The 25,543-nt window shown below is 59.5% G+C and overlaps 2 protein-coding genes across 7 annotated transcripts; both read right to left on the bottom strand.

Annotated features, from left to right (window-relative positions):
* Nucleotides 1-400: 400 nt before the first annotated feature.
* NHERF1 (NHERF family PDZ scaffold protein 1) lies at nt 401-8,638 on the bottom strand. The gene is made up of 6 exons (XM_057418537.1): nt 8,196-8,638; nt 2,637-2,798; nt 1,858-2,011; nt 1,333-1,373; nt 742-840; nt 401-640 (listed from the first exon to the last, which is right to left on the bottom strand). Exons 1-6 carry the CDS (start codon nt 8,577-8,579, stop codon nt 476-478), a joined length of 1,005 nt encoding a protein of 334 aa, XP_057274520.1. The 5' UTR covers nt 8,580-8,638; the 3' UTR covers nt 401-475.
* Nucleotides 8,639-11,607: 2,969 nt separating this feature from the next.
* Nucleotides 11,608-24,368, bottom strand: RAB37 (RAB37, member RAS oncogene family). 6 transcript variants are annotated; one of them, XM_057418604.1, is made up of 10 exons: nt 24,282-24,368; nt 19,111-19,221; nt 15,583-15,693; nt 14,028-14,069; nt 13,814-13,880; nt 13,675-13,727; nt 13,206-13,271; nt 12,393-12,449; nt 12,068-12,144; nt 11,608-11,975 (listed from the first exon to the last, which is right to left on the bottom strand). In XM_057418604.1, exons 1-10 carry the CDS (start codon nt 24,339-24,341, stop codon nt 11,870-11,872), a joined length of 750 nt encoding a protein of 249 aa, XP_057274587.1. In that variant the 5' UTR covers nt 24,342-24,368; the 3' UTR covers nt 11,608-11,869. The 6 variants fall into 6 exon arrangements, with proteins under 6 accessions (XP_057274587.1, XP_057274586.1, XP_057274591.1 ...); XM_057418603.1 differs by having other exon boundaries at nt 13,814-13,883; XM_057418608.1 differs by lacking the exon at nt 15,583-15,693.
* Nucleotides 24,369-25,543: the final 1,175 nt, after the last annotated feature.

Below are 25,543 nucleotides of genomic sequence, written 5' to 3' on the forward strand. Positions count from 1 at the left end.
AACTGCTGGGGTCAGTGGCTGGGCAGGTTGGGGATGCTAAAAGTCACTCAAAGCCTCGGGTTTTGCAGCTAAAGGGCAAATGGGGGGATGGATATACTCAAATGGAGATGGGCTTTGTTTGGGATGGGGGAAGAACGAGGGAACAGGAGGAAGTGTTTGGTATCAGGTCACCCCAAATCCTTGATTCCCCCCACTTGTGCCTACCAGGGTGAGCAGGGTTAGAGGAGCACCCCAGGGATAGGCTCACACGAAGGGGCACCCCCAGCACCCCCTGGCTCTCTCTAGCCCAAAACCCCCATCAGGACCCCACTGCCGGGATGCCCATTGGCCACTGAGCCCCATCGCTCCAGCCAAGGTAGTGGAAAGCAGCCCTGTACCCCGTGGAGCATGGAGAGGTGATGCAGGAGAGGTGATGCAGGAGAGGTGGGTGTGATGCAGGAGAGGCCATAGGACCCTCACCCCCTCCCCGGGGCCTTCACAGGTTGCTGAACAGTTCATTTTTCTTGCTCCAGTCCATCTGGGGAGCCCGCTTGCTGGTGCGCTTCTGGTGTGCCCGCTCCTTGGCCACTGCCAGTGGGATGTCGAGGTCCAGGAGGGAGCCGGATGCTGAATGGCGCTTGTCACCCTCCTGTGCGTCAGACTGGGGGGGGGGCGAGAGGCTGCGTCAGCCCCACTGTGCCCCCTACAACAGCCTGGACCCCACTTCCCAGCCACAGCCTCCCCCAGCATCCCCAGCCCTACCTTGCTGTGGGTATCGCTGGAGTTGGGGGACGTGGCCAACGGCCCAGGGCTGGACGGGCTCTCGGACACGGAGCTGGACCGCGGCTCTGTGCCGTTCTCCTGGGAGGGAGCAGGGAGCAAGCGTGAGCAGGGCAGCTTTGGGAATGGGCCCTGGAGCGGCAAGTTCCACACAGGGGGACTGGGAAATCCGCCCTCCCCATGCATAATCCCCGGTGAGCTCCAGGCTCCAATGCCTCCAGTGCTGCCCGTCCGGGGTGGGGAAGGATTAAACCCCAGCCTGATTGCCCTGGCTTTAGCAGGAGGAGGAGGAGGAGGGCAGTGAAGGGCTGGATGCTACTTCCCTGGAGCAGCACAAGGGCTCCCAGCCCTGCAGTGCCATGAGGATGGAGGAGGAAGGCAGAACCCTCCATGACACACAGCACCACAAGCAATCCCCTTTCTGGAGGGCACCCGCTCCCTTCCCACTGGCAGCCCAGGAGCACTGTAGTCCACGGTGGCATCACCCACCCATGTGCAGAGGGGACCTAACCAGGCAGGGTCCCTGCCTGGGGACTGGCACAGATGGGTTGAAAAGCAAAGTGAGGTTCTTACCTTCCCTACATCGCCATTGACAACTGGCTCTGGCAAGGGACCTGCAGGACAAGGACACGGGTGCAGGGTGAGGATGAGCTTGCTCTGCCCCTCGCAACAGGGGCTGCAGTGTATGGCAAAGGCTTCATACCCAGCACTGCCCAGGTCACAGAGTTTTTAACCCACGATCACAGGCAGCCCCACAGCACATGGGAATGCTGGAGGGCAGCAGGCACATCCCCATAATGACAGCCCTGACAGGGAGCCCAGCGAGATCTCACTGTCCTCACAGGTAGCACTGTGACAACAGGGAGGGGACCACGGCTGGGCCAAGGCTATGGAGGAGAGCGAAGGGCGGCTGCTGCCTGTTTGCTCCCCAAGCCATAAACCCTGCCAAAGTGCAACCCAGGGCCATAAACCTGCCTTCCCCAGAGCTGGGTGACCCTGCTTGTCCCCAGGGTGATGAGATCTCCACCTCCCAGGGCTCAGCACCCTCAGGTTTGGTGACACAGAGCCCATAGAGCTGGCACAAACCCCCCCACCTACCTGTGAGATGCTCTTCCGAGGGCACCACCTTGCACTTCTTGAAGAACTCATCGGTGAGGACATCCACCACCAGCAGCCTGGTCTCATCGCCGCTCGCCTTGATGGCTGCCACCACGTCAGCGTGCTGCTTGCCCTCCATGCACACCCCATTCACCTGTGGGCACAGCACCGCATCACTGCTGGAGCCCCAGGACATCCATCCCTCTAGAACAGGTACCGGTCATGGTACCAGTCACAGCCCCCGCACAGCCACCCCACAGCCCCCACAGGTACCCGCAGCCTCACAGGGATTAGTGGTGAAGGCAGCAAAACCTCATTAAAAGCAGATTTTCCTCTGAGTGATTAGCATGGGATCACGCAGGCAGGGAGCAGCCTGGCAGGGCATGGACCTGGGGCTGGTGCAGGAGATGGGCAGCACGAGCAAGGCACAAACCCCTTGTGCACAGGCCCCAGTGATCCTAAAGCTTTGTGCCAAGAGAGGCAGCAGCCCCACACCCTGGAGAGCAGCAGGGCTGGTTCTTGCCCTTGTGGGTCCCATCCCCATGCCGGTCACGGCCAGTGGCAGCGCTCGGGGCCATCGTACACCTTGTCCTCAGCCTGCCCCACCCCAGGGACACCCATGGGGTGCTCACGCTCCGGGCAGGCTGGATAATGAGCGCTCAGCCCCAGCCCTCTGCAGTGCTGCACCCCTGGGTGGGGACCGGCTGCGCCGTGAGTCACTGGGGTCACCTCCCGGCACAGGGATGCCAGGGAGCATCCCCCCCCCAACACCACTGTACCTCGATGATGCGGTCCTGGGGGGCCAGCCCTGCCGCCTCGGCTGGCGAGTCGGGGTCCACAGCGCGGATGTACTGCCCCGGGCGGGTCTTGTCGCTGTGCAGGTTGAAGCCGTAGCCATTGGGACCCTTCTTCATGTGGCACAGCCGGGGCCGCAGCTCCTCCTGCAATGACATGAGCCTGTGGGAAAGCTGCTCCCAGACCCCCCCCTCAACACCCGAGGGCCATCAGGTATCCGCTTGGGTGACATCCTTGCGGCTACCTGCACCCGCAGACACCTCAAGGTGGGACACAGGGTGCCAAAACACCCTATGAACCCAAGCTCTACTTACTTAGTTATGTGCAGGGCACACTAATTGCAGTGAAACGTTAAACAAATATGTTATGATGAGTGTTCCCAGACTACACTCCTCCTTTTGGGATCAGGATTGCAATCACCACATGAAGGAGGAAGAGGAAACACAGGCCAGGCTGCTGGGGAGCATCCTCCACCCACCCTACCTAGAAAGCTTTTGCTATAGGAGAAGTCTCAGCCACCAATGCAGGTCCTCCCCATAACCCCATTGGCAAGATGCAAACCCAACCATGGGACCACCCCAGACCACCCCGCAGCCATGGGAAGGGGCACATGGGGCTTGGACAGGCAGCTGGGATGCAGGCAGAGCAGCCCTGATGCTGATGCACCTCAAAGTCCCAGCAGGACCCTTTGGGATTGCAAAACAGAGAAACTAGCTCAACCGGGGCAGCAATCACCTGGGACAATCTGGGCCATCAGGACGGGACAATCACCTCCCCAGGAGACAACACCCAGCTCATCTGCACCCGGTTTCACCCTGACCTGTGGATCCACCAGCACCCAGAGCCAGGGAACCGAACTGGGGCAGTCACAGCCCTGCACCAGCTCCCCATGAGCACAGTTCTCCACACTGTGAGTAGAGGGGAGAAACAGGAGCATCCCCAGAAGCTGCCTTCACCCATCCGGGAGCAGGATGCAAGGAAGCATCAGAGGAACCAGGCAACACAAACACCAGCACCCAAGCACCACTTCTACATAATTATATACAATATGGTTTGATCCTGCCTTGGCCACCACCTCCAGAGCTTTGTTACGGCTCTCCCAGCAGCCAAGCCTGAAATGCTCCTCACCACGGAGGGATGGTGAATGCTTATTCTTTCTTCTGAGATGGTTTTTCTCCTTTGGTACCCATAGCATCGCTGGGGGACACAAACTGCATGAATTCCCCCTGCCATACCCATCCTGTGCTGCTCTTTACTCCCTGTACAGGATTCTCGCTTCTTGCCATGAAATCCCCTTTGCTCCCTGATGGAAAACCTGGTCCTTGGGGTGCTGGCACCCCACATCTGGCAGCACTACAGTTGCACAGGCTCCCACATGGTCCAGGGTGATGCATTTGCAATCACTATGCCCGGTGCCATGACAAAACCCCATCCAGGCTGCTATGACTGCACCCTCCATCCACCCAGGCAGTGATCCCTAGTGAGGGACAGGGAAAACCCAAATCAAGGCCGAAAAGCAGGAGCCTGGAGGAAGGGGGCTCAGGCTCTGTGAGCACCCCTGCTCCCGGTGCCCTTGGCAGCACCACGGGGCTGCTCCATGCTGATAGCTCGGGACAAAGACAGAGGGAGCACCCGGCAAGCAGCGCTGGCACCGCTCCCGGGAGAGGAGGAGGAGGAGGGAGGACTTCGCTCCCATCCACACCAACAAAGCCCTAGCAGCCCGGGCTCCCCGAGACACTGGAGCCATGCATCTGGGGGGGATCCCTGCAGGATGGATGGACAGGGGGTCACAGCAGAGAGGGAAGATCAAGCCCTCAAAGGCCACTGGTGAAGACAGAAGCACTTCGGTGCCAGGGACTGCCCGGCCGCGCCATGACCCGGCCCCCACAGCATCCCCTTGCCAGGGGCTGGCAGCTCCTCCAGCACAGCGTGCCAGGCTGCCCTCACCCTTCCCAAACCCCTTGTACCAGCAGAAACCCTGTGACAGCCACCATTCCTGATGGAAAACTATAAATGCACCCAATCTTCCACGGGAAAAACACCCTGCGGTAGGGCATCCGCATCCCTTCAGCCTCAAGGTCTCCCTGGCCAGGGGGGTCCCAAGGGACATGCAAAAAGCTGTGGGGCTGGGAGCTGAACAGCAGGAAAACGGAAATGCCCCTAATTTCTATAAGCTTTTGCATCCTCTCCTCCATCACCAGCAGTGCGTGGTGCTGGGGCACGGATTAGCCAGCAGAGCCTGTTACAAGCAATTACAACCTCCGGTGGGGAGGGTAGCGGGGGGGTGCCGGACTCAGCCCCCAGCACGGACATCCTGTGCCACTCCTTCAGGTGCACCACGGGTGGCAGAGGGACATCTGCCCATAGAGGTGTCCATGTGGAATGGGGAACTCAGCAGCATCACATCCTGCCATAGAACAGGACCTGGGTACTTCTCCCTCCAGGAGCATGTCAGACCATCCCTCCCCATCACCTTTGTCCACTGAGGGACTTGGGGAGCCCCTGTGTGTGTGTGCCAGGACCTGGCTCCCCATCTCCCAGCCCCACAACAACAACTTCAGGGCAGCTTTTGAAAGCCCAAGCGGCAGGAAACTCCCTGCAGCCCTACAAGCAGCAACAAGCCCGTCAGCAGCAGCGTTCCCAAAGAGAAACACAACAGCTCCAAGGATGCCTGGGCCAGCAAATTCACACGGGTCCCGAAATCTGGCGCGCGCATTCGGGCTTCATACAAAGGGGATGCAAAGCAGCCTCCTCGCAGCATCCTCGTCACGTCCCGTTTGACTGGAGCTGCTTTTCATGCAGCTGCCTCGAGAGGAAATTTAATTCATTTCCTAATTAGACACCGGCTATTCCCAGTGCAACGCTCCCAAATGGAAGTGTTGGGGGGGGGGGGGGGGAATCTGCTTCTTGTTATACTCCAAAACCCAACCCTGGGAGGGTTTTACAAGGATGGATGAGCATTGCTGGAAGAGAGGGCTCTGGTTTAGCACTGGATTTGCTATAGGGAACCCTGGGGCTGGTAGCTAAAGCCTTGCCCTGGTAAGCACAGCCCCAGCCGGTGCTCTGATAACACCCTGTGGTTTGCATGAAGCTGTCTCAAGACACTCGTGGTGAGCAGTTGAAGGCTCCGGAAACACAGGCAAGGGGAGGAGGAGCCATCACGGGGCGCTGGGGACAGTCCCTGTGCTGCGAGGCTGGCCTTGGGGGCTGTGGAAGCATCACCTCACCGGCTCAGCGCTGCAGGAGGGGTGTAAGGGGCGCTTAACACCTCCACCCGGCACCAGGGAACCTGCAAACCCATAGGAATGGGGAGGGATGCCCCAAAACCTGCTCAGCAATGGGACCCATGGGGGTCTCCAAGCCCCCCGCACCAGGGGGGATCCAACTATGCAGGACCCAGGAGGGTTTGGAGAGCAGATGGATCCTGCCTGGAGGTGGGATGTGTTCACTCCTCACACAGCCCTGGGTGCGGGTGCTGCTGCTGCTCTCCCAGCACCCGGTGTCTCCAAGCTCCTTAAGTAAATAAAGGCAAGTCCAGCCCAATAAAGCAAACAGAACTCTGACACAGGCAGAACTACCGCTCCCCACCACGGCGATCCCAGGGGAATCCCACTAACCCAATGGGCTGGGGCTCATGGGGGCTGCAGGCACCGGGTGCCTGCCAGTTGCCGGAGAACAAGCACACCAGTGTGTTCCCTGCTCACCATAGAGAAATCCCTTTCTGCGCGCTCCAGCTTGGCTCGCCATCCCGCCTGGCATCTTCCCACCCTGCCGGGGCGATGCCTCCAAACCTGCTCGCTTTTACACCCCTGCCCCGGCCACAAGATTTCCTGATACCTGTTAAGAAACCATCCGGGGCTGTGTGGCAATGGCACCCCACGGCACCCACTTCCTGCTCCCAAGCCGAGGGAAACCACTGCAGTAACTGCCCTAAGCCTGTCACCTGAGCTTGTGGGGCATCCACAGCTGGGGCTCCCCCCTCAAAACTTCCTCAAAGGGCTTCCCATGCCCTTGGCATTGCCCCAGCACAGCCTCTGCGAGCAGGCAGCCACCATGCAGCATGTCAGGGTCTCCCTTTGTCTCCCTTGCGAGTTAAACATTCTCAGCCCCCCAAGCCCAAGCTGCTTTAACTGCATCCCTTTTACTTTTCCCAGCCCATGGAGAGATCTGGGAGCAGAAAGCACAGCACAGACGGTGTCACCAGCCCCGAGGGAGCGCTGGCACTGTGATACAGGACAGCAGGCACGCTCCTCCTGCGTGGGGCAACACTGCAGAGCCCTGTATGGAGCCAGACCTGAGGGACCAGGGGGACAGGGAGCAAGCAGGGCGGTGACAGTGACAGAACCTGGTTGATCCCACTTTAACAAGGCCCTCAAGGAGATGCTGGGGCAATGCTTTAGCCAGGCAGGGGTGAGACCGGTGCCCTGCAGTGGATCAGCCCAATCAGGGGCAATGGGCAGCTGGCAAGAGGCTAAAGTCTAACAGGAGACAGCTAATAAAAATCACCTGATTCTCAGCAAAACCCTGCGTGATACCAGCTCAGGAGGCACCAAAGTCTGCCTGGAGCTCAACACCGGCACTGGAAAGGCCCCACAGCACCAACCCTTCACAGAACATGCTTGGTAACACATCACAGGAGCACCCCTTAATGTCCCTCAAGCTCCAGGGACAGCAGGAGCTTGCTTCCTGGGAAGCCCATCCATGTCTCCGTTGCAACAACAAACGTTATGTTTTTGCTGGGTAAACAGAAAGCAGTGTTGTCTGCAGCAGCCCAGCGCGTCTCTTAGGAACGGCTCCGGGCAGGAAAGGTCAGCTATTTCTCAATTCCTCACCTTTCTGCATCACTTTATTTATGCCACCGCTACTCCCACGTACCCCTTACAGCCAACATTCCTACGTTAGTAGGTGTCTGTACATGGGGACCAACGACAGGATCAGCCCCTTCAGACTTGGAAAAGGCTCTGCCATCTCTACTCCATAGCAGAGACTGGTTACGCTCCGGGCATGAGTGATGCCACCAACACCTACAGACAGCCACAGCCCCCCCAGATACCCTGTACAGCTTTTGCTATTGTATTTTGGAGTGGGTTAAACCCAGACACCCTTAACCCAGCCCTGGGCTGGGGCTCACCCGCCACTGCCCTGGCTCCCTGTTGCTTTCCCCCCCCTGGTTTTACCGGCCCTGCAGCACAAGGACGGGCCCGAGAGCTCCGGGACACGACGGGCTGCTCGGTTACGGGTCTGCCCCCGCTCGCCACCCAGCGCGGCTGGTAAGGAGCATTAACATAGGAACTGCATCAATAAACCGAAGGAGCCGGGGCGGGGCGCTCCCGGGGAGCCGCGCTTCAAGTAAAGCGAAAAAGAAAGAACCGAGTGCGAAACCACGCCGGGCGCCCGGGGGAGGCCGGCGCCGACACGGCGGCTGCCAAGCCTGCTCGTTCGGCTGCGAGGCGACAACGGGGGCCGGTCCCGACCCCCTCCCCCGGACATCACCCGCATCTCCCCCAAACTTCGCAGCGCTCTGCCCCCGATCCCCCGTTTACCCGCTGCCCGCCGCTGGGCTCCCTCGCCGCGGGCTCCGCCGGCTCCGGGGCCGCCTGCCCGGCGCCCACGGAGGGCTCGGTGACCGCCCCGCCGTGCTTCTGCTCGTCGGCCACCGAGTCCACGACGAGCAGGCTGACGGCACCGGCGGCGGCGCGGATGCGCTCCACCACCTGCTGATGGCTCTCCCGTTCCACGTTCTCGCCATCCACCTCCAGCAGCCGGTCCCCGGCGCGCAGCCCCGAGCGCTCGGCCGGTGAGCCCGGCTCCACCAGCCGGATGAACTGGCCCGGCTTGCCCTTCTCGCCGTGCAGGTGGAAGCCGTACCCGTCCGGCCCCCGCTCCAGGCGGCAGAGCCGCGCCGCGGGGACCGCGCTGCTGCTCATGGCGGGACCGAGCCTCCCGCCACCGCCCGCCCCGTCCCGCCGAGCGCTCTGCGCTGCCGCCCCTCCCGTCGGCCGCTCTTACAGCGAGGGGCGGGGCGAGGGGTGATCGGCCACCAATAGGAGAGCGGGGCGGGGCGAGGGCAACCACACAAGGAAACGATAGGCGTGGTTATGCAAATCAGATGAGGGTCGGAGGGGGGATGTAAATATGGTCTCTCGTCATGACCGCAGGGTCCTAGCGCCGACAGCGGGGTTTTCACCAGTCCCCGGGGCCACCTCCGCTGGGTCCCGGTAGCCAGCCGGGCCAGCCTCCTCTCACCGCTGACCCCTCACACTCCTTAGCCGCGGGCTGGCTCTTTCTCCCCATGGGGTCACCGCAAACAGCCCCGACGGGGCACAGCCAGGAAAGGTGGCACGCAGCAGCCTCTCGGAGCCGGTCCCTCCTGTCCCCTTGCCCGGTCCTCCAAGGCCGGTTCGACGGGGAGGGCTGGAAGGTGCTCGGTGCTTCGAAAGTGAAGTAAAAACCCCAAAGTGAAACTGCGTGGGAAAGCAGCGCCGGAGGCCGCACTCACCGGTAACCCACTGTGAGGCAGAAACCGGAGAGCAACCCCCGGTCTCTCGAGCAGCACCGGGTCCCACTCGGCACCCTGGAGCTGGGAGTCCTGAGGAAGGGAGGTGAAGGAAACCCTGGGAGGGAATTGCTCGGCCCCTGCCCTGGACCCGTGTGCTCTGTGGCAGCTTGAGAAACAGAAATGGCTGCAGGGGGGGTTGTAAGAGTGAGATCCTGGTGTCTCCAGTGAGCCAGGGCAGAGCAAGGCAGCAGCGAGCCTGGACTCACTCTGGCCCCTGTCTCCCAGCGTTGTCCTGTGGAGGGTGGCACGGGGGTACCACTGATGAGTCTCACTGCTGGGCTTCAGGCCCGGCTGAAGTTCAGGCTGGCCAAAGGTCCTCACGACACCCAGGATCATGTTAACCATGCTGCAGGCAGGTGAGCAAGGAGGTGACAGCAGTGCAGGACGTGTCCCTCCATGGCTCTGCACCAAGGCCCGGCTGCAGGGACCCCGGTGGTCGAGACACCCCCTGTGTGCTGGGGGTGGCCATGCTCCAGCTCCATGGGGCCGGGCTGCGAGCAGAGGGTGGGCTCATTTGTTTCCTCCACTTGGCTGAGCATTCGCTCAGCCCTGAGAAAGGCAGCGGAGAGGAATCCCACGGCAGCGGCAGCAGATGCCTGCGGAGAGGAAAACAGGGACAAGAGTGTCACAGTACAGCTCCAGGACAGGGGTTCCGTTGCACAGCCCTCCCCTTGGCAAGGGGGGAGTGTGTGGCACAGCTCCACAGCCATGGGTGTTCAGGGCTGAGACAGAGTGGGATGCTCTTTGGGGATGCTGCTCCAAGTCAGGAAACCAAACTCAGCCCCAAGAGGGCTGTTTTGAGTATGGGACCATGATAAGAGAGAAAAGCGGCAGCGCAGGAAACAGCCGGAGCTGCTTTTGGGTCCATGGTACTCCAGAGCACCCATGAAATGGCAGGGCACGGGCAGCACCGGCGCTGCCTCCTCCTACCAGGGCCTTTGTGGCTCCCTGTGACGTTAAGGGAGCTCGGGCTGGAGGGGGGAAAGCAGAAAAGAGCCAAAGTCTGTTTGTGTTGAAGCCATCCAGCATTTTTTTGCAGACATCAGCCAAGCGGCTGCAGCCGTGCCATTGGTGGGAAGACAGAGTTATTTGGGGAATGCTGGACTCCGCACCATGAGAACAGCAGGGGAGGAGGTTGGTTTTAATTTAACAGGTCATGTTTGCTCTTCCCTCCTCACCTTTGGACTGTCTGAAGCGTACAACGAAAGCCTCAGTGGGGAGGAAGGGGCCACGGGTGCTTCTCCCGCCCCACGGCTGCTCTGGGGGGCCCCGCAGCCCCATTGCTCTGCAGTGCTTGGCTGCAGCAGCCTCCCACGGTGCAGAGCCGGGGCAGGGATTTCTCACGCCATAAAACACCCAGGAGGAGGCAAAGCTTGGAAATACCCGGCTTTAATGTGAAAACTTGCAAAGAGAAACCCGGGAGCAGGGAAGCAGCAAAGGAGGCACCGGGGCAAGTAAAGAGATGGGCAGCTGGGGAGCAGAGAGAGGGGAACCACTGGTGGGGACGGATGTGCTGGGCACTGCCCGACTCCTACATGCGGCTGTGCCGTGCCCTCTGCTGCTGCCCTTCGCTTCAGGTCTTCAGCTAAATACCAAATACCCACTGCCCTGGGTAGTGCCGGGGGGACCAGCAGCGTGATGGAGGGGTTGATGCGGCACTGGGGATGTGCAGTGATGCAGGGACAGAGCCTTGCACCCCGGTGCCCCGTGTAGCAGCGTTTGCTGGCTGAAGCATCTCAGGCATCTTCTCTTCAGAGAGTGGGTTTCAGCTGCTGTTTGCCAGCAGCAGGAAGAAAAGGGCTGTATTCCATGTGCAGCGATGGGAGCCGGCAAGAGCAGCAGCCCCAGGCCAACCGGGCACCTCCACCCCACCAGCTCCACCGCGAGGCCGGAGGTGGTTTTGTCTGGAGGGATTGGAAAGAAAAAGGCTTCTCTCGTTAATAAAAATAAAATCTCTTAATTCCTGTGACTGCACGAGAAGGGAAATAAAGGTTTCTCCATATTGCTGTGTGCACTAGAAATGCCCCAAGTGCATTGGGGTGCTCCCAAGGGAGTCTCATTTCTCATGTCAGCTGCATGGGCAAGGAACAGGCTTGGCTGGATGCTTCCTCATCCCAGTCCCTCCCTCCAACAAGACCGGGACACAGCAGGGACATCTCTGCGCTCATGGTGGCAGGAGGATAAAGCAGCAACCACAGCAGTGAGGAGCCCCGGCTGAGCACTGGGATGCAGGGGCTGGATCAGGCCCTTCCAGCTGGATGAAAGCAGTGCCAAGAGCAGGGATTGCTTCAGAGGAGGAGAGGGCCACAGGCTGCATGAAGGCTTGTCCATGGCACACATCCAACCCCTCCAGGCACTCCAAGGGGCCTTTAGTGAGGTGTGGAGCCACATCCTGCATCCTGCTCGGCTGATGGAGGCATCACCGTGGCTCCCTGCTGGGCTGGCAGCCATCGCACCATGGTTATTCCCAAGCATTGTCCCACAGGGCGGCAGGATCTGGCCCCTGGATCCTGGTGCTGGGATGATGTTTCTCCTCACTCCGCTGTATTGTCCTGTCCACACTTGGCTGGTCAGAGGCTGGTTCCCGCAGGCTCTCGAGGGCAGGATCGGGCCCCCGCTGTGCCCCCCGCCTGCCTCCCCCCGGCTCCCCCTTTGCTCTCAGACGAAGGCACAGCAGCTGGATTTCCTCTGCTGCGACTCGATGTAGTCGTGGATCTGGAAGCGGGGCTCATCCTGCGGCTGCACCGCGCGCTGCTTCAGCTCCCTGCGGCCATGGGACTGCATTAACCTCACCTGAGCCGGTGGTGCTGTAGGAGACACCTCCCATGCCCAGCCCTGTGACCCCCTGGTACTCACTTGGCAATGGCCAGGAATGCCAGCTCCACGTTCATGCCCGTCTTGGCACTTGTCTCCATGAAAGGCACCCCGTACTCCTGCAAGGGCAGCACGGCCCCATCACCCAGAGACCCAAGCCCTCCCCTTGCCCTTGTTGCCTGGCTGATGCTTGGGGACAAGGTGCCATCCCCTCCCTGCCTTGCCCCAGGTTTTATGTGCCACGCTGCCTGTGCTAGAGCCAGGTCTGGGCACCCATCAGAGGGGATGGCACGGCTGTGTGGGGACCATGCACAACGTGCAGTCATCGGGGGGGGCTGCAGCGGGGTTAGACCCCAGCATGGCTCACCCTGGCCAGCGATGCTCCGTCCTCTGTCCTCACAGCCCTCTCGCTGCTCACATCCGCCTGCCAAGGGAAGGGAGGTGTCACCACATACCAGGGCTGGCTGGCACCCTGAGGGGTCTGGCAAGCACTGTGGGGTGTAGAGGGGGCTGCCAGGAACTGCAGGAATCGGGGACTGGAGAATATCCAGTGCCCAGGGAATCCAGGACCTGTTGAGCATCTGAGACCTGAGGGCATTGAGGATGCAGGGGGGAATCTGTGACCTGGGGACACTGGGGACCTAGGGCAGCATCTGGTACTTGGACCCAGAAGGGGCCTTCTGGAACCCTGCTGGGCATCAGGTACCCAACATCATCCAGGAGCTAAAGGGAATCCAGTCCCAGGGGAAAATTCATAACCCACTCGGGCACTGGAAAACTGGAACTTCCAGAGAACATGGGACCCAGTTGGCCTTCTGGAGCTTGGAGCTACCTGAGATCTAGGGGTGCATCCAGGATCTGGGTGGGCATCCCATACCCTGCAGCATCCCATATCCAGCAGCACCCGGTACCGAGCAGCATCCCATACTGGGAGCCTCAGCCTGGTGCTGCCCTCCACTGGCTGCCGGGAGCACTGGTCCCCTCACACCTTCCTGACCCCCCAGATCTCTGGGGTCACCTCCGGGCCTGGATGAGCCCAGAAAGCACCAGAGCCCAGCAGAGGGTGCAGGCAGGATGCACCCACCGAGCCCCATCCCTCCATAGGCATGGGGACGGCAAGGGCTGGGCTGGCACAGCAGAGCACAGCAAACCACGGGGTGAAAGGACATCCTGCACGCACCTTGTTGCCCAGCAGCATGATGACCACGTCCTTCTGGGCGTACTCATGGATCTCCGTCAGCCAGGCCTGTGGGGCAGCAGGGCTGTGTTGGGGTGAGCGGTGCACCCATCCCTCCCCTCCCAGCCCTCACCCACTGCTGTGAGATAGGGGAAAGTGACTTTAACATGGGAACCATTCCAGCATCACAGCTGAACAGTCCCCAGAGCACCCCATCTCCTGGCTGCAGCCCAAGTCTATGCATAGTTCATCTCATCCCAAACCACGTTTTCTCCCTCTAGCACCCAGCCATGCAGCATCCAGCCAAGCATCCCAGGAAATAGCTCCTGGCTGGCTGGGTCTGGCCACAACAGAGAGCTCTTACATGTCAGCCAGGCTTCAAACTGCCCCAAACACCCAGCAACCCAAACAGGGCACCCACGAACCCCATCCCTGGGGAAAAACATGCTCCCGACCCGTGGAAGGGACTCACACGGATGTTGTCAAAGGACATCTTGCTGGTGATATCATAGAGCAGGAGCAGGGCTGGAAGGGAAGAGGCAGAGGCATTGCCCTGCTGCAGGGATGCACTCCGGCCGGTTCCCCCCATCCCTGCTGGACACCAAACCCACCTTGGGCATCCCTGTAGTAGGCATGGGTGACGCTGCGGAAGCGCTCCTGTCCTGCTGTGTCCCAGATCTGCTGAGAAGCCACCCCGGTGAGAGCAGGGAGAGGAACCCCCTGAGATGGGGATGCCCCAATGGCTCCAAGGGGACACCACGCTCAGCCTGGGGAGGGTGTTCCAGCAATCCTTATGGGAATTGCTCATCCCCTCCCAAAGCTCACCTGCAACTTCACCTTCACACCATCCACAGACACCACTTTGTTCTGCAGAAGAGAAGGAGAACACATCCATCAGTGTTGGTGCGGATGCCATCCAGCCCCAGTATGGAGCATCTACGCCCCATCCCCTCTACTGCTTGCCCCTGGCTGGTGGGATGAAGCCAGGCTGCCCATGGAGCTGGACATTGAGGCCTCATTGCTACAAACCACAGTCCTGCTGTGGGGCTGCAGCTACGGGCACATCCCAGAGCAGCATCCCCTTGTGCCAGGGTGGAAAAGAGCATATTCAGGCTCTTTTGGACAGGACAAGATCCCAGCCTGCTTTGGATCCGGTGCCTCACTCATCTCCTATAGCCAGCACCCCCTGTGGCTCCTAAATTGCTGGTTAATGATGCAGAGGGGTGCAGGTAGAACATGGCTTTATCCAGCACAGCAGGAGGAAATCTCCCTGTTAGGGTGGTTTGAGGCTGGGCTGGGTCTGAGAAAGGAAGACACGTTTGCAAGTGAGCAGGGGAGGCAGTTATCAGAGCGTAAGCAACCACTGTGTTCAGCTTGGAAGTGCAGGGACTTCTCTCTAGAGGCCAGAAGAAAGCAAAGCAGGAGTTACTGCAGGGCTATTGTAAGGCTCTTGAAGAATCGGGGTTGGAGGGATGAGTCTGGAAAGAGAGGAGCCCTATAAATAATTTGGTTGCCTGGAATTGTTTGAAATGGAAATTCAACCTATGTGGAGATGAAAAAAACCTGAGCGAATGGGCTGAAGGGAACAAAACCGTGCCCTGGGAGACTGGAAATGACCTACAGCAGGAAGCTGGGAGATGCTGCAGGGAATGCTCGCACAAGGCACCTATGAGCTGGTAACACCCCAGCAGCCGGATGTGGCATTTTCCTTCTCTCATGGCTTTGGTGGTAGAAGAGGCCACAAGACCCCCCCAAAGCAAACCCCAGCCCCTGCTCCTCGCCCCCTGCAAGCCAAGAGCAGCCCAAAGGCAGCAGAGAACCGGAGCAACTGCAGCTGCGGAGGCAGAGGAAGCGCCAGCCACACTCGACACGTGCCTGCAGCCACAGCAGAGCCCTGCCCGGGGCACCCCCTTCACTTCCATCCTGCTCAAAGCCCGTGCTGCAAACACAGCCAGCCCCTGCATCCCCTGCAGCTGGGACTGGTGAGCAGAGAGCAACGGGGAGGGTTTGAAAGGGATCCTGTGGCCATAACGACTCCTCAGCAGCCAATTTCAGCCCTTTTAAAGCATAAAACTACCCCAAAGCAGTGTTTGTCCCCACCAGGAGCTGGCCGGTGGAGTGTGCTGGTAACCCACTGCACACCGCAGCCCATGCACCCACCAGACAGGCTAAACCAAGGCTGTTTGCTGATGTAAAGGCAAGATGTGATGCTTCCAGCAGGCTCCTGTGTCTGTTACCGCTCTCCCAGGGAGAGGTGGAAGGGTTTCAGGTGGTGCCTGCTGCTGGTTGGGGTGCAGAGGCTGGAAACCTCTCCTGGGCTCCATCCTGGCTGAGGTGTAAGTGAGGGGAGGTGAGGGGCCGGCAGCCATGCGGGTCTCACCCGGAAATCTATGCCCACGGTGGCTATGAACATCCCGGAGAGAAAGGCCCCGTCTTTGAACTGGAGCAGGAAGCAGGTTTTCCCCACGCCCGAGTCTCCAAGCAACATCACCTGCAGGATGTGTGCAGGGAGAGGTGTCAGCGGGGCAGGGATGCAGCAGCATCCCTGGGGTGATGCTGACCCCCCCTTCCTGGTCCCTTCTGTCCCTCTGTTCCTTTCCCCAGGGCTGGTTCTGATGGGTTTGGGGAGCCCCATGAGAACTAGGGATGGGATGGGACCCCCGGGGGTGCAGCCAAGGGGTTGGAACTGGATGATTTCAAGGTCCTTTCCAACCCTATTGTATGATTCTGTGATGCATGGCTTGGGCAAGCCCCGCCGTGTCTGGGACTCTCACCCTGTTGGTGCAGACACCAAAGCAAACACAGAGCCTTTTCCCCTCCTGCTAAGCAAACAGGCTCAGCCTGGGCTCCCCAGCACTGACGGAGCTGGGCGGGCAGCACCCCGGACCGGTGCTGGTCTCCATAACCACATCCTTATCCAACACCCCGATGCCGTGCCCTCCTTCCTGCTTGCAGGCAGCAGCCCTTTCCTGCCCAGCAATAATTAACCTGATGGTGACTTTATCTGCTCCCTGCCTAAAAACAGGAGTGTGCAGGACTCCATCAAGAAGGTCCATCCCCACAAGCCCACCCTGTGGAGACACTGGAGCCTGCTAAGAGAACTCACACAGCTCCACTGCCCCCATTGAACACCCTGAGCCATGGCCACCCTCCTGGACCAGCACAGCCAGAGCTGGGGGCTGGACAAGCCCTGCCTCCTGCCAATTCACTTTGCTGATCAAATCCTGCCCCGGGACGCCCTGACCCAGCCCAGGTGGCTGGGAACACCGCTCGGTTCTGCCTCCACCTCACCCAGGTCAAGCTGGCGATTGAATTCCTCCCTCTGACACAAAAATTGCCCTCCACTGAGAGGAGGCAGAGCGGGGAGGATAAAGGCAAAGGAATAAAAGTGGTTTAGGGGCTGGCTCGGCACCGGGGCATGCACACTTGCCTCTCTCCCCACTGCCTTTGGGATGCTGCAATGGGCCGGATGGGGTCCTGCATCCCTGCCCTGTATGATGGGGGCACCACTGCCTAGCTGGCCGGAGCCCCCTTGCCCGGAGAAGGACAGGAACGGCTTTCAGAGACCTCCCCGGGGCAGGCACCCCCTGTCTCCACCTCCCGGGGGGCAGTCGGGGCCCTCATCCCCACACCTGGGCTCCCCCAAGGGCAGGGGCGGGCAGCGCTGGGGGTGGCTCGGCTGGGACCGCCGCTTTCTTCCCCTTCTCTCTCCCGTTCCCCTTCCCCGGTCCGCAGCCGCTTCCTGGGCGCGATTACGGCAGCGGAGGAAGCGGGCGGCCCCCGGGACCCCCATCCCGGCCTCCCACCCCCCCCCCCCCCAGACCCCTCAACCTCCACCCCGATAGGGCTTGGGGGTTCCGTTCCTGCCCCCCTCGCACCCCGCGCCGCCTCCCACCTTGCCGGACAGCTCGTAGTCCCGGGGCAGCGCCGGGGGGGTCCCGCTCCCCTCCGGAAGGTCCCCACTGTCTGCCGGGGGGGTCCCGGTCTCTGCCTCCCCGTTGGGGCCGCTCATGGTGATCCCGAGGGGAGCCGCCGAGTCCCTACGCGGCGGGGCCAGAGGGAGCCGCGGACCCCACCCGCCTTCCTCCTCCTCTTCCTCCTCCTCCCCAAGCAGTGCCACCCCCGAGGCTGCGCTCCGGCCGCCTCCCTGCCCAGCCCGGCCACGGGATGAGGAAGAGAAGGCTCAAGGCTGGAAACTTGCTCCCTGCACCAGGGACCCCAGGATGCTTGGGTCTGCCGGGGGCTCGGTGGCACCAGACAGCAGGCACAGCCCTAGTGCATCCCTCTGGGTACACAGATGGGGAGAGGAGGAGCTGCTCACTCTACAAGTAAACAGCCTCTTGTCCCCCATTTGGGGATGGAGACCCCAAATCACCCCTGCCACACCAGATCAGTGGGGATCCCTCCAGCTCACCCCAGGGTGAGGTTTTGCCCCGGGTTAGCATCAAGGCGCGGTGAAACCAGGAGGGAAGTGAAGCAGCACCCATCAGCCGGAAGCCAAGCGCTGCGGGAAGCCTGTGCCGGGATGGCTGCCGTGGCTCCTGTGTCCCCAAGCTGCTCAGAGCCCTCAGCATCCTGCACCAGGCACTGGGGCACGGCTTCTGTGCTCTTCATGTGGGAAAAGCCCAAGGGTGGGAATAAGGGAGAAGTCCCAGGGATGTGTTACCCAAAACCTCACTCCACAAAACCCCATCCAGATCCATGCTCTGTGTGTCTCCAGGCTGACAGGCGCCGCTCCACAGACAGGAGCCTTCAGCCCCCTCTGATTTATTCTCCATGGGATACACAGCCCGTCTCCCCCGTGCCAGGCCTGATCTCAATGCAACCCCACATCCCTCCTCACACTGATGGGGTTCAGGTGTGTGTGGCTCCCGTGCAGAGCCCCTCACCACTCTCAGGGTGAGGGCCATGGCAGAGATGCCCTCTGTGGCAGCACCCACCCCTGCCACCAGCTCCTGCTCCAGCCAAGCCTTCCTCTGCCCCTCGGGAAAGGGAACCTGTATTTCCAGTCCTGTAGCTCGAACCAGACCAGATTTATAGTTTATACACACTCTTTGGCCACAAAGTGCCCAGAGCTGAAGGCTGGAGGCACTTGGAGTTCCTGGAAGTGGCTGAGCTCCCCTGCAGCTCTCTGGGGAGGGAGGCTGGAAGGATAGGGCAAGCCACACGGGTGCTCATAGAGCTGTGTAGGCAGGAAGAGCGCCTGGCTGAGCATCACCTCCACAGGTGGCATGGAGAAACATCCCATTTACAGCTGGGAGCTGGCAGAGGTCAGCAACGTGCCTGAGCCTCCTCTGCCTGCCCAGGGCTCGGCACTGCATGGGCACCCTGTGCTGCAGCCCTCATGCTGGTACCACGTTTCTCTGCTTCCTTGGCCTCGACCAGAGGCAAAACCCATGTAGGTAACAGCCTCTTCATGGGCAACAGGCATCCTGTGGGCAAAAGCCTCATCACGGATGCTGGAGGGATGCTGGTCTTGCTGTGCAGGGAGGTCCCAAGTGGTCTCTGTTGCAGGCTCTCCCAAGAGAGGGGACACACGCATCAGAGCCACTCTGGTCCTGTGGCAGCTTGCAAATAGCACTGGATAGTGGCCAACTGCTTTTCCCAGGCACTGCTGCCATCGGCCTCACTATTCCCTGCCTGGGCTGCACCGACAGGACACACACCCAGGCACAGCTTCACAGAGGGTATTGGGATGTGAAGCCTCATCAGTCCTCCATCCTTGCCAGCAGCCCCAGCAAGCAGACAGCCAAACCAGCCCCTCACCCAGCAGCACCAAAGCAAATTACCTCAAATCTTTGTGCTTAGCACTACTTAAAGCACCATGGATTGTGATTACCCAAATAAAACAGCTTTCCCAAGGGTGAGTGAGGTCGCACAGCACAGGGAACAGGGGCTGGGCTCTTACCGTAAACCCAATGCCCACGGTAGCAGAGAAGGAGCCAGGGATGAACTTGCCCTGGTCAAACTGAACCAGCAGAGATGTCTTCCCCACGCCGCTGTCTCCGACCAGGATTGTCTGCAAGGAGCAGGTAAAGAGGCATCAGCACAGGGAGCAGGCAGGGCCCGAGCTGGCAGGCATGCTGTGCAGGCAGAGGCAGCCTTGGCTTGCACAGGCCTGGTGGAAAACCTCTCTGGGAGGACTCTGGCAGCGCCGGATTGGGTCCAGATTGGTTTAGTAAAGACAGCATCTCCCGCAGCGGCTGCACGCAGCCATTGCCACAGCCACGCAGCCTCTCGGGGCACTGGGCTGTTTTCATGCTGCATTAACACAGTGCTTCCCTCTGGATTTGAGGTCATGGAGCCCCTCTGCCTCTCCAGCCCTGCATGGGCTCTCCCATAGGGAGCAAAGCTTGCTCGTCCCCTGGCAGAAGGAGCTGTGCAGGTGTCAGAGATGGGACATTGCCATCACCTCTGGAGCAGCTCCCAGGCTGCCAACCCATATCTCTGGTACCCACACCGCATCCCTGGGGAGCCCATCCTCCCTTCTGCTCCTGCCAGGGTTCCTTCAAATCCCCAGCCTAAGGGACACCAACAGCGCAAGCACAAACCCCTCCCTCCCTCTCTGCCAGTATCTGGGTTTTGTTTGCAGAGTCACCGGCACAAACATCCCCATCCTCTCAGGAAACTGATGCACTTTCAACCCTTTTATAGGGACACAAGTGAAAACAAACACTCTGATAACTGGCTTCTTGCTCTGAAGTTGTTTTGGCAACACACGGTGCCTTTCAGGACAATGGTGTTCCTGTAGCTGCAGCCCTGGCAAGCACTGAGACATCCCAGTGTCCCCCTGTCCCCTGCCACCCCTGTAGCTGCTGGTGCTGGGGCTGAACCTCCCCACTCTGTGCTGCACTTCTCTGTATCTGTTGTTTCTCCCTTTGATTTATGCTTAGTCTGATGCAACTCCATCAGCCCTGCTCCATCCCGGGACACCTTGGCCATTCGTCCCCTCCCTCTGTGACATTGTGAGGGTCACTCTTCACCTTCAAGGTGCAGGAGCATCTTCCCGATGCACAGGGGAGCCTCTATGCGTAGTCAGTCCCAGCCCTCCATCACCTTCCTGCACCCAGGGCAGGATGAAACCCAGGCTGGCACCACTCGAGGCAGTGCACACATCCCCTTGTGAAGTGCAGTGTGAAGGAACACGTTTGATCAAGTGCCCGAATATCCCCAGCACATCAAACCTTGATGTCATGCCCCAGGAGGCCACTGCCACATGCCACAATGCCCAACACTATGGTTCCTGCCACCCCACAGGAACCCAAAGGAGTGGGAAGAAACCAAAACCCAAAGAGCTTGAAGACTATAAACAGGAACATGGGCTGGCAGGAGACCAGCATCCTGCCTTGCACGAATCACTGCACCACAACCCGCCTGGAGCCTGTTAACCCGATTCACTGGCTCACGCTCCAGTGAAAGGCTCGCCCCGGTGAATCAGCGGTTTCCCTTGGAAAGAAACATCCCAAACCTCTCCTGGGAAAAGCCTGACCTGCCGGGTGGAGCTGCTGGCAAGAGGCAGCCCTGCACCCCTATCAGATGCATGCTGCTGCATAGACCTGGGTGCTGAGAGGCAGCAACCCATGGCCACAGATTTCTCCCTAAGTCGACATGAGGCTGTTTGCGGGTCACTTGTGCATTCAGAGCAGCCTCATGGCCTGGGAGCTTGCACAGGAGCTGGAGGGATGTTGTGAGGCAGAAACCTCCAAGTGAAGCCCTTGAACATGGGCCAAAGGAGCTGGGTCAGCCCTTGCACATGGGGGAATCTCCCTGCCCAAGCCCCCCTTTAGCTTTTCCCTGGGGTCCAGACACAAACCCTGTGCAAAGAGCAGGATCTGAGGAAGCCACATAGAAAAACACCCGAAGAATTCATTACCATGGGGCTCTTGCACCCCAGCGCTGCATTGGTTGGTGCTACACCCTTTTCCCAGTAAAATACTGGTGCTGGGAGGGGTAACAGAACCAGCTGCACCCTGCAGCGCTGTCTTTGGGAGCAGTTAATGCAGGGAACAGCATTAATTATGGAGGGAGGAGAGCTGGCTGGAATGAGCACCAGGAAGCCTCCAGAGCCCAGGATTTACAGAGAGCACGTACAACAAGCAGACTCTCATAACAATTTAATTGGGCTTTATAATGGAGGCAACTCATGAATTGCTTCATGACTATTAGTAGTAATACTGTTAGTAATAATAGTAAAAGTTGGCCTGAATCAGCCAAGAGTCTTTCCTAACAACTTCAGGACAAGCTGATGGGCTCTGTGGAGATACAGCACAGTGGAAACCACTGTGGCCTTCCTGCCTATGAAATGAGCATAGAGGAAGAGCAAAACCCCTCTGTGGAATAGATGTGGCTAACCAGCCATCAAAACCTCGGGCTCAACCTGCTCAAATCACGATAGCAAGCAGCCTTACAGTGACAAAGCTCCATACCCACCCTGCCTCTTGCCAGCATCTTCAGCCATAACCCGGCCTCCCCTTCATCCCATCAGCTTTTCCCAGGGCTTTCTTAGTGCCTGGAAAACTCTGGTAGAAAATGGCAAGACTCCCTTTGGTGCTGCAGCTCCTCTCTGGATGCTGGCGTGAGGATGGAGCAGTGCTTTGCTGGGGGGCACACACAAACAGGCACAGAGACCTGGCCAAGACCTGGAGAGCCACTTGGTGACAGTCCCAACGCACAGCTTGTAGCACACCCCGAGAGGACCTGTTTGCCAGCTCTACCTTAGGGAAAGAGCAAATATATCCCTCCCCAGATTAGTAGCTTTGAGGCTCATTCAGACCTAAATGAATCACCTCCCTTCAAAACACTGCTGGCTCAGTGTGGGCTGCAGGGACAAGGCAAAACAATGGAGCGGTGAGGGCAACCCCACTCCCATCTCCTCTACCTGCCCTGGCAGCCAGCAAGCAAAGGAGGTGTTTTGGTCTAACATACCTAGGGAAGTGTGGCTTTGCATAGGGAGGCAATTGCTGCATTTCTAGTGCCAGTCAAGCAGGAGGAAATCTGGGATAACACGTGTGGGTTGGGGTTATCTTCCCAGTTCACTTTTAAGCTCTAGCACGCAAGAGCTGCACCTGAGCTAAATGTAGCCAGGAGCCTGACAGGGTAAAACCCCAGTCCTGGGGGATGCAAGGAGGAGAGAGGTGCAGAATGGGGCACCAGGAGAGGTCTGGGAGTGAAGCTGTGGCTGCTCTTGGCCCCTCACCACCTCACCCTCACTGCCTCTCAGGGTACATTAATGAGACTTAGTTTTACCTGCTCTATATACGGCATTGAACTACCTCTGCCCTGCTCCAGGCAGTGCTCCAGGGCAACCTGGATGCTGCTGGATGCTGCCTCAGGCTGCCCTGTGCCACAGGGACACCTCAGGGCTGTTCCCACCCTCCCCAGGCACTGTTTAACGTTGCCTTGATCCCAGAGCTCTCTGCCAGCCCCACTGGCCCTTGCCCTGGCTGAGGCAGTATTTCAGCCCTGTAGACATGAGCTCTAGCGCAGCACATCAAACAAGCTGGCTCACATCATGCAGGCAATCCCTGTAAATGCCCAACTAACACCCCGGATCAACCACAGCCCAAGGGCACGTCCCTCTCCCTCTGGCACTTGTTCCAGCTAAATGGATCCAAGCACCCCATGGGAGGAAGAACGATTTGGCAATGGGTCAAATCACCCGAAAGCAGAATCTGTCATGGTGTGCCAAGTGAAACTTTTCTGGAACAGCCCCGAACAAACCTCTGCTTGTTCCTGCTTTGATTTGCTCCCAGCCCCTTTCCTCCCCAGGCCTGGGTTTAGCCACCAAGCAGTAATCACTTAACCTTTGCCTTCAGAGAGCAAAGCTCTCTCGGGGTTTCTCAGCACATCTGAAATGTGATTCCTTGCTCAGAAACCAGAGCTAGTGAGGTATTTGCTGTCTCCCATCCCTGCAGCGAGAGCAGGCTTGGTTTTGCAAGACAAGCAACCTGCCAGGAGCAGCAGCAAAATACCAAGGGAAAGAGCAGAGATCGTGGAACCAGGATGGGTATTTGCCTGGGCAGCTTTTCTGCCCTGAGTCTGATTTCCACCAATGTCATTCCTTAACTGCAGCAGCTCATTGCTGGAGAAGAGGGAGTTAAGGCTTTGCAAAGAGTCAAAGTTTCTCGAGTCATCCCTGGAGGCATGTCCCATGTACTCGATGTGCAACAGAAATGAGAGCTGCTAGTAACTGATATTTTTCTGCTAATCAAGGGCTGGGCAAATTGCCCTGAGTTGAATAGAGCAGGATATAAACTAGACTGAGATTTGTGAAGATGGATCGACGCAGCTCCAGCCCTTTCCACTACCTTTCCCCTGCTTTTCCCCAGCTCCCCAGGGGTGTCTGGCCCTGCACAGTCACTGGGGACTGCAGCAAAGCAGCGTGAGGACAGCAAGGAGGAGGGATGGGTGGATCTGGCAGAGATCAGTCTCCTCCATGTCTCCTGAAGTTGCAGGGCAGTGTCTGACTGCAGGGAGCAGAGCCTGAGCCACCCAGGTCTTGCAGGGACAACAGCAGCACCGAAAACCCTCCATGCAGTGTGGAGTTACAAAGCATGGTCCCAGGGACCCCGCAGAAGAGAAAGCTTTCAAAGCAAGGAGGGCAGGGATGGACATCCCTTAGGACACCGCTATTTCATGGCAGGGAAGTCCCGGCTCTTTAGACTGTCTCTGGCAAAGAGAGCCCCAGGGTGAAGCTCCCCCCGACCCGACCTCCCGGAGCACGCACAGGACAGCGGGAGCGGCTGAGTGCCTGCTGCTGGCTGTGCCGCGGGGCTGGCCCGTTTCCAGCGCTCCTGCCCGTTTCGCTTTCCAAACGCTCCTGTTCCTGCCACCCCCATCCCTGCTGTTCATCACCGGGGACGTGCCGGGAACCAGGACAGAGCCCTGCGGGTTGCCCAGCCTCGGGAATAGCTGCAGCCGCATCCCCCCCCAACCGGGATGGGGTTGGTGGAGGAAAAAGCGAGGAGGGGAGAGGGACAGAGTTTCCCGACGAAGTCCAAGCAGGCGCCCTGCTGCGGTGATCCCTTCCCCGTGCACTTCGCAGCCCCCTCCCCGAGCACCACCGTGCCCCAGCCCTACCTTGTGCAGCAGGGCCTCGTTGTAACCGGCCCCCCCCGAGCCGGCGGCGCGGGCCTCCATAGCCGGGGTGCATGGAACGGCTCCGGCCGCGGGCCGCTCCTGCAGCACCGCGGACAGCGCCCGCCCCGCCTTCAGCACCGCGGACAGCGCTCGGCTCCGCCCGGCTCGGTCTGGCACGGCCCGGTTCGGCTGCGCAGGGGCCGAGGGTCGGCACGGCCCGGCCCGGCCCGGTTGGGCACAGCAGGGCTGGGTTCGACCCCGTTCAGTTCAGCGCAGCACGGCTCGGCTCGGCTCGGCCCCCCTCAGGACAGTGGAGCGGTGCCCGGTTCCTGCCGCTGCAGAAGAGGGAGCGGGGGGGGGGAATGGTGAGGCCGGTCCCGCCCGGGGGCGGGGAGGCCGTGGAGCTCCCCTCCACGCAGGCAGTTTCCACCCTGGTCTCTCTGCACTCCACCATCTCCATGCGCTGTGATAAAGGTGCCCCTGGCTCTGCAAGGAGCCCGGTACCGGGGCTCCTCTGCTGACACCCCTACAGCCATCATCAGCTCATGCTGCCGTTGGGCATCCAGGGGCAGTGGCAAAGCACAGACCTGTGAGATCACTAGGGTTAGCAATGTCACCCCAACCAGGGACAGTGGCTTGTGTTTCTTCATGAAACTGGTACTAGCCCGAGACTGCTACCCCAGCAGCTCCCCTTTGGAAATTTACATTTACAGAGCTCAGTTAGGAGCCTTCTTGCAGAAAAAGAACCCCAAATTGTATTTAGAAACGGGAGGAAACTGTGCCTAAACCTGGAGGTGACAGTCAAGATCTTATTGAGAGCCTTTATTTACAACTCCCTCTAGAGCAATCTGGTGTTGTCGATTAAACTCAGAAGAAATTACTGAGGAGTTTATTTAAGAGACTCGATTCAATCTCCAGCTCCCTCCCTCCAGATCAGCAGACGGCCCCAAGGCAGAGGAACAGACTATGCTTCCGAGAGCCATCTGCACCCATCCGATTGCTGTTTGACTGGGTCTGACATGGCTAATTATATCTGCCCTTTGTTTCCTCTGACGGAAGAGATGGTTCTTTCAGGTCAGATGATCAGTCTGGGCAACAACAGCCAGCAAAGATGAAAAACAGCCTAGAGGGATAAGGGGGTTTCAGGCTTGCCCGTGGCCAAGAAGCTAAACTCAGGCAAGCCTGCAGCCAGACTACCCGGTGGTTCAAGCACTGAAAGATAATCAACAGCACAAAAATGAGCAATACTGGGAGCCACTGGT

This window comes from Pezoporus wallicus, unplaced genomic scaffold (assembly GCF_028554395.1).
Source record: "Pezoporus wallicus isolate ANWC-B61680 ecotype Strahan unplaced genomic scaffold, APGP_CSIRO_Pwel_v1 contig_3710, whole genome shotgun sequence".
NCBI classification, from domain to species: Eukaryota; Metazoa; Chordata; class Aves; order Psittaciformes; family Psittacidae; genus Pezoporus; species Pezoporus wallicus.

What these genes read in the sequence shown, in the direction of transcription:
- NHERF1 (XM_057418537.1), bottom strand. Translation starts at nt 8,579, where the DNA reads ATGAGCAGCAGCGCGGTCCCCGCGGCGCGGCTCTGCCGCCTGGAGCGG. An exon ending in AGCCCAGCGGCGGGCAGCGG is followed by an intron (nt 2,799 to 8,195) that starts GTAAACGGGGGA and finishes ATGTCATTGCAG; the next exon opens with GAGGAGCTGCGGCCCCGGCT. An exon ending in CCAGCGATACCCACAGCAAG is followed by an intron (nt 641 to 741) that starts GTAGGGCTGGGG and finishes CCCCCCCCCCAG; the next exon opens with TCTGACGCACAGGAGGGTGA.
- RAB37 (XM_057418603.1), bottom strand. Translation starts at nt 24,341, where the DNA reads ATGGAGGCCCGCGCCGCCGGCTCGGGGGGGGCCGGTTACAACGAGGCC. An exon ending in ACGAGGCCCTGCTGCACAAG is followed by an intron (nt 19,222 to 24,281) that starts GTAGGGCTGGGG and finishes TGCTCCTTGCAG; the next exon opens with ACAATCCTGGTCGGAGACAG. An exon ending in ACGGAGCATCGCTGGCCAGG is followed by an intron (nt 12,145 to 12,392) that starts GTGAGCCATGCT and finishes CTGCCCTTGCAG; the next exon opens with GAGTACGGGGTGCCTTTCAT.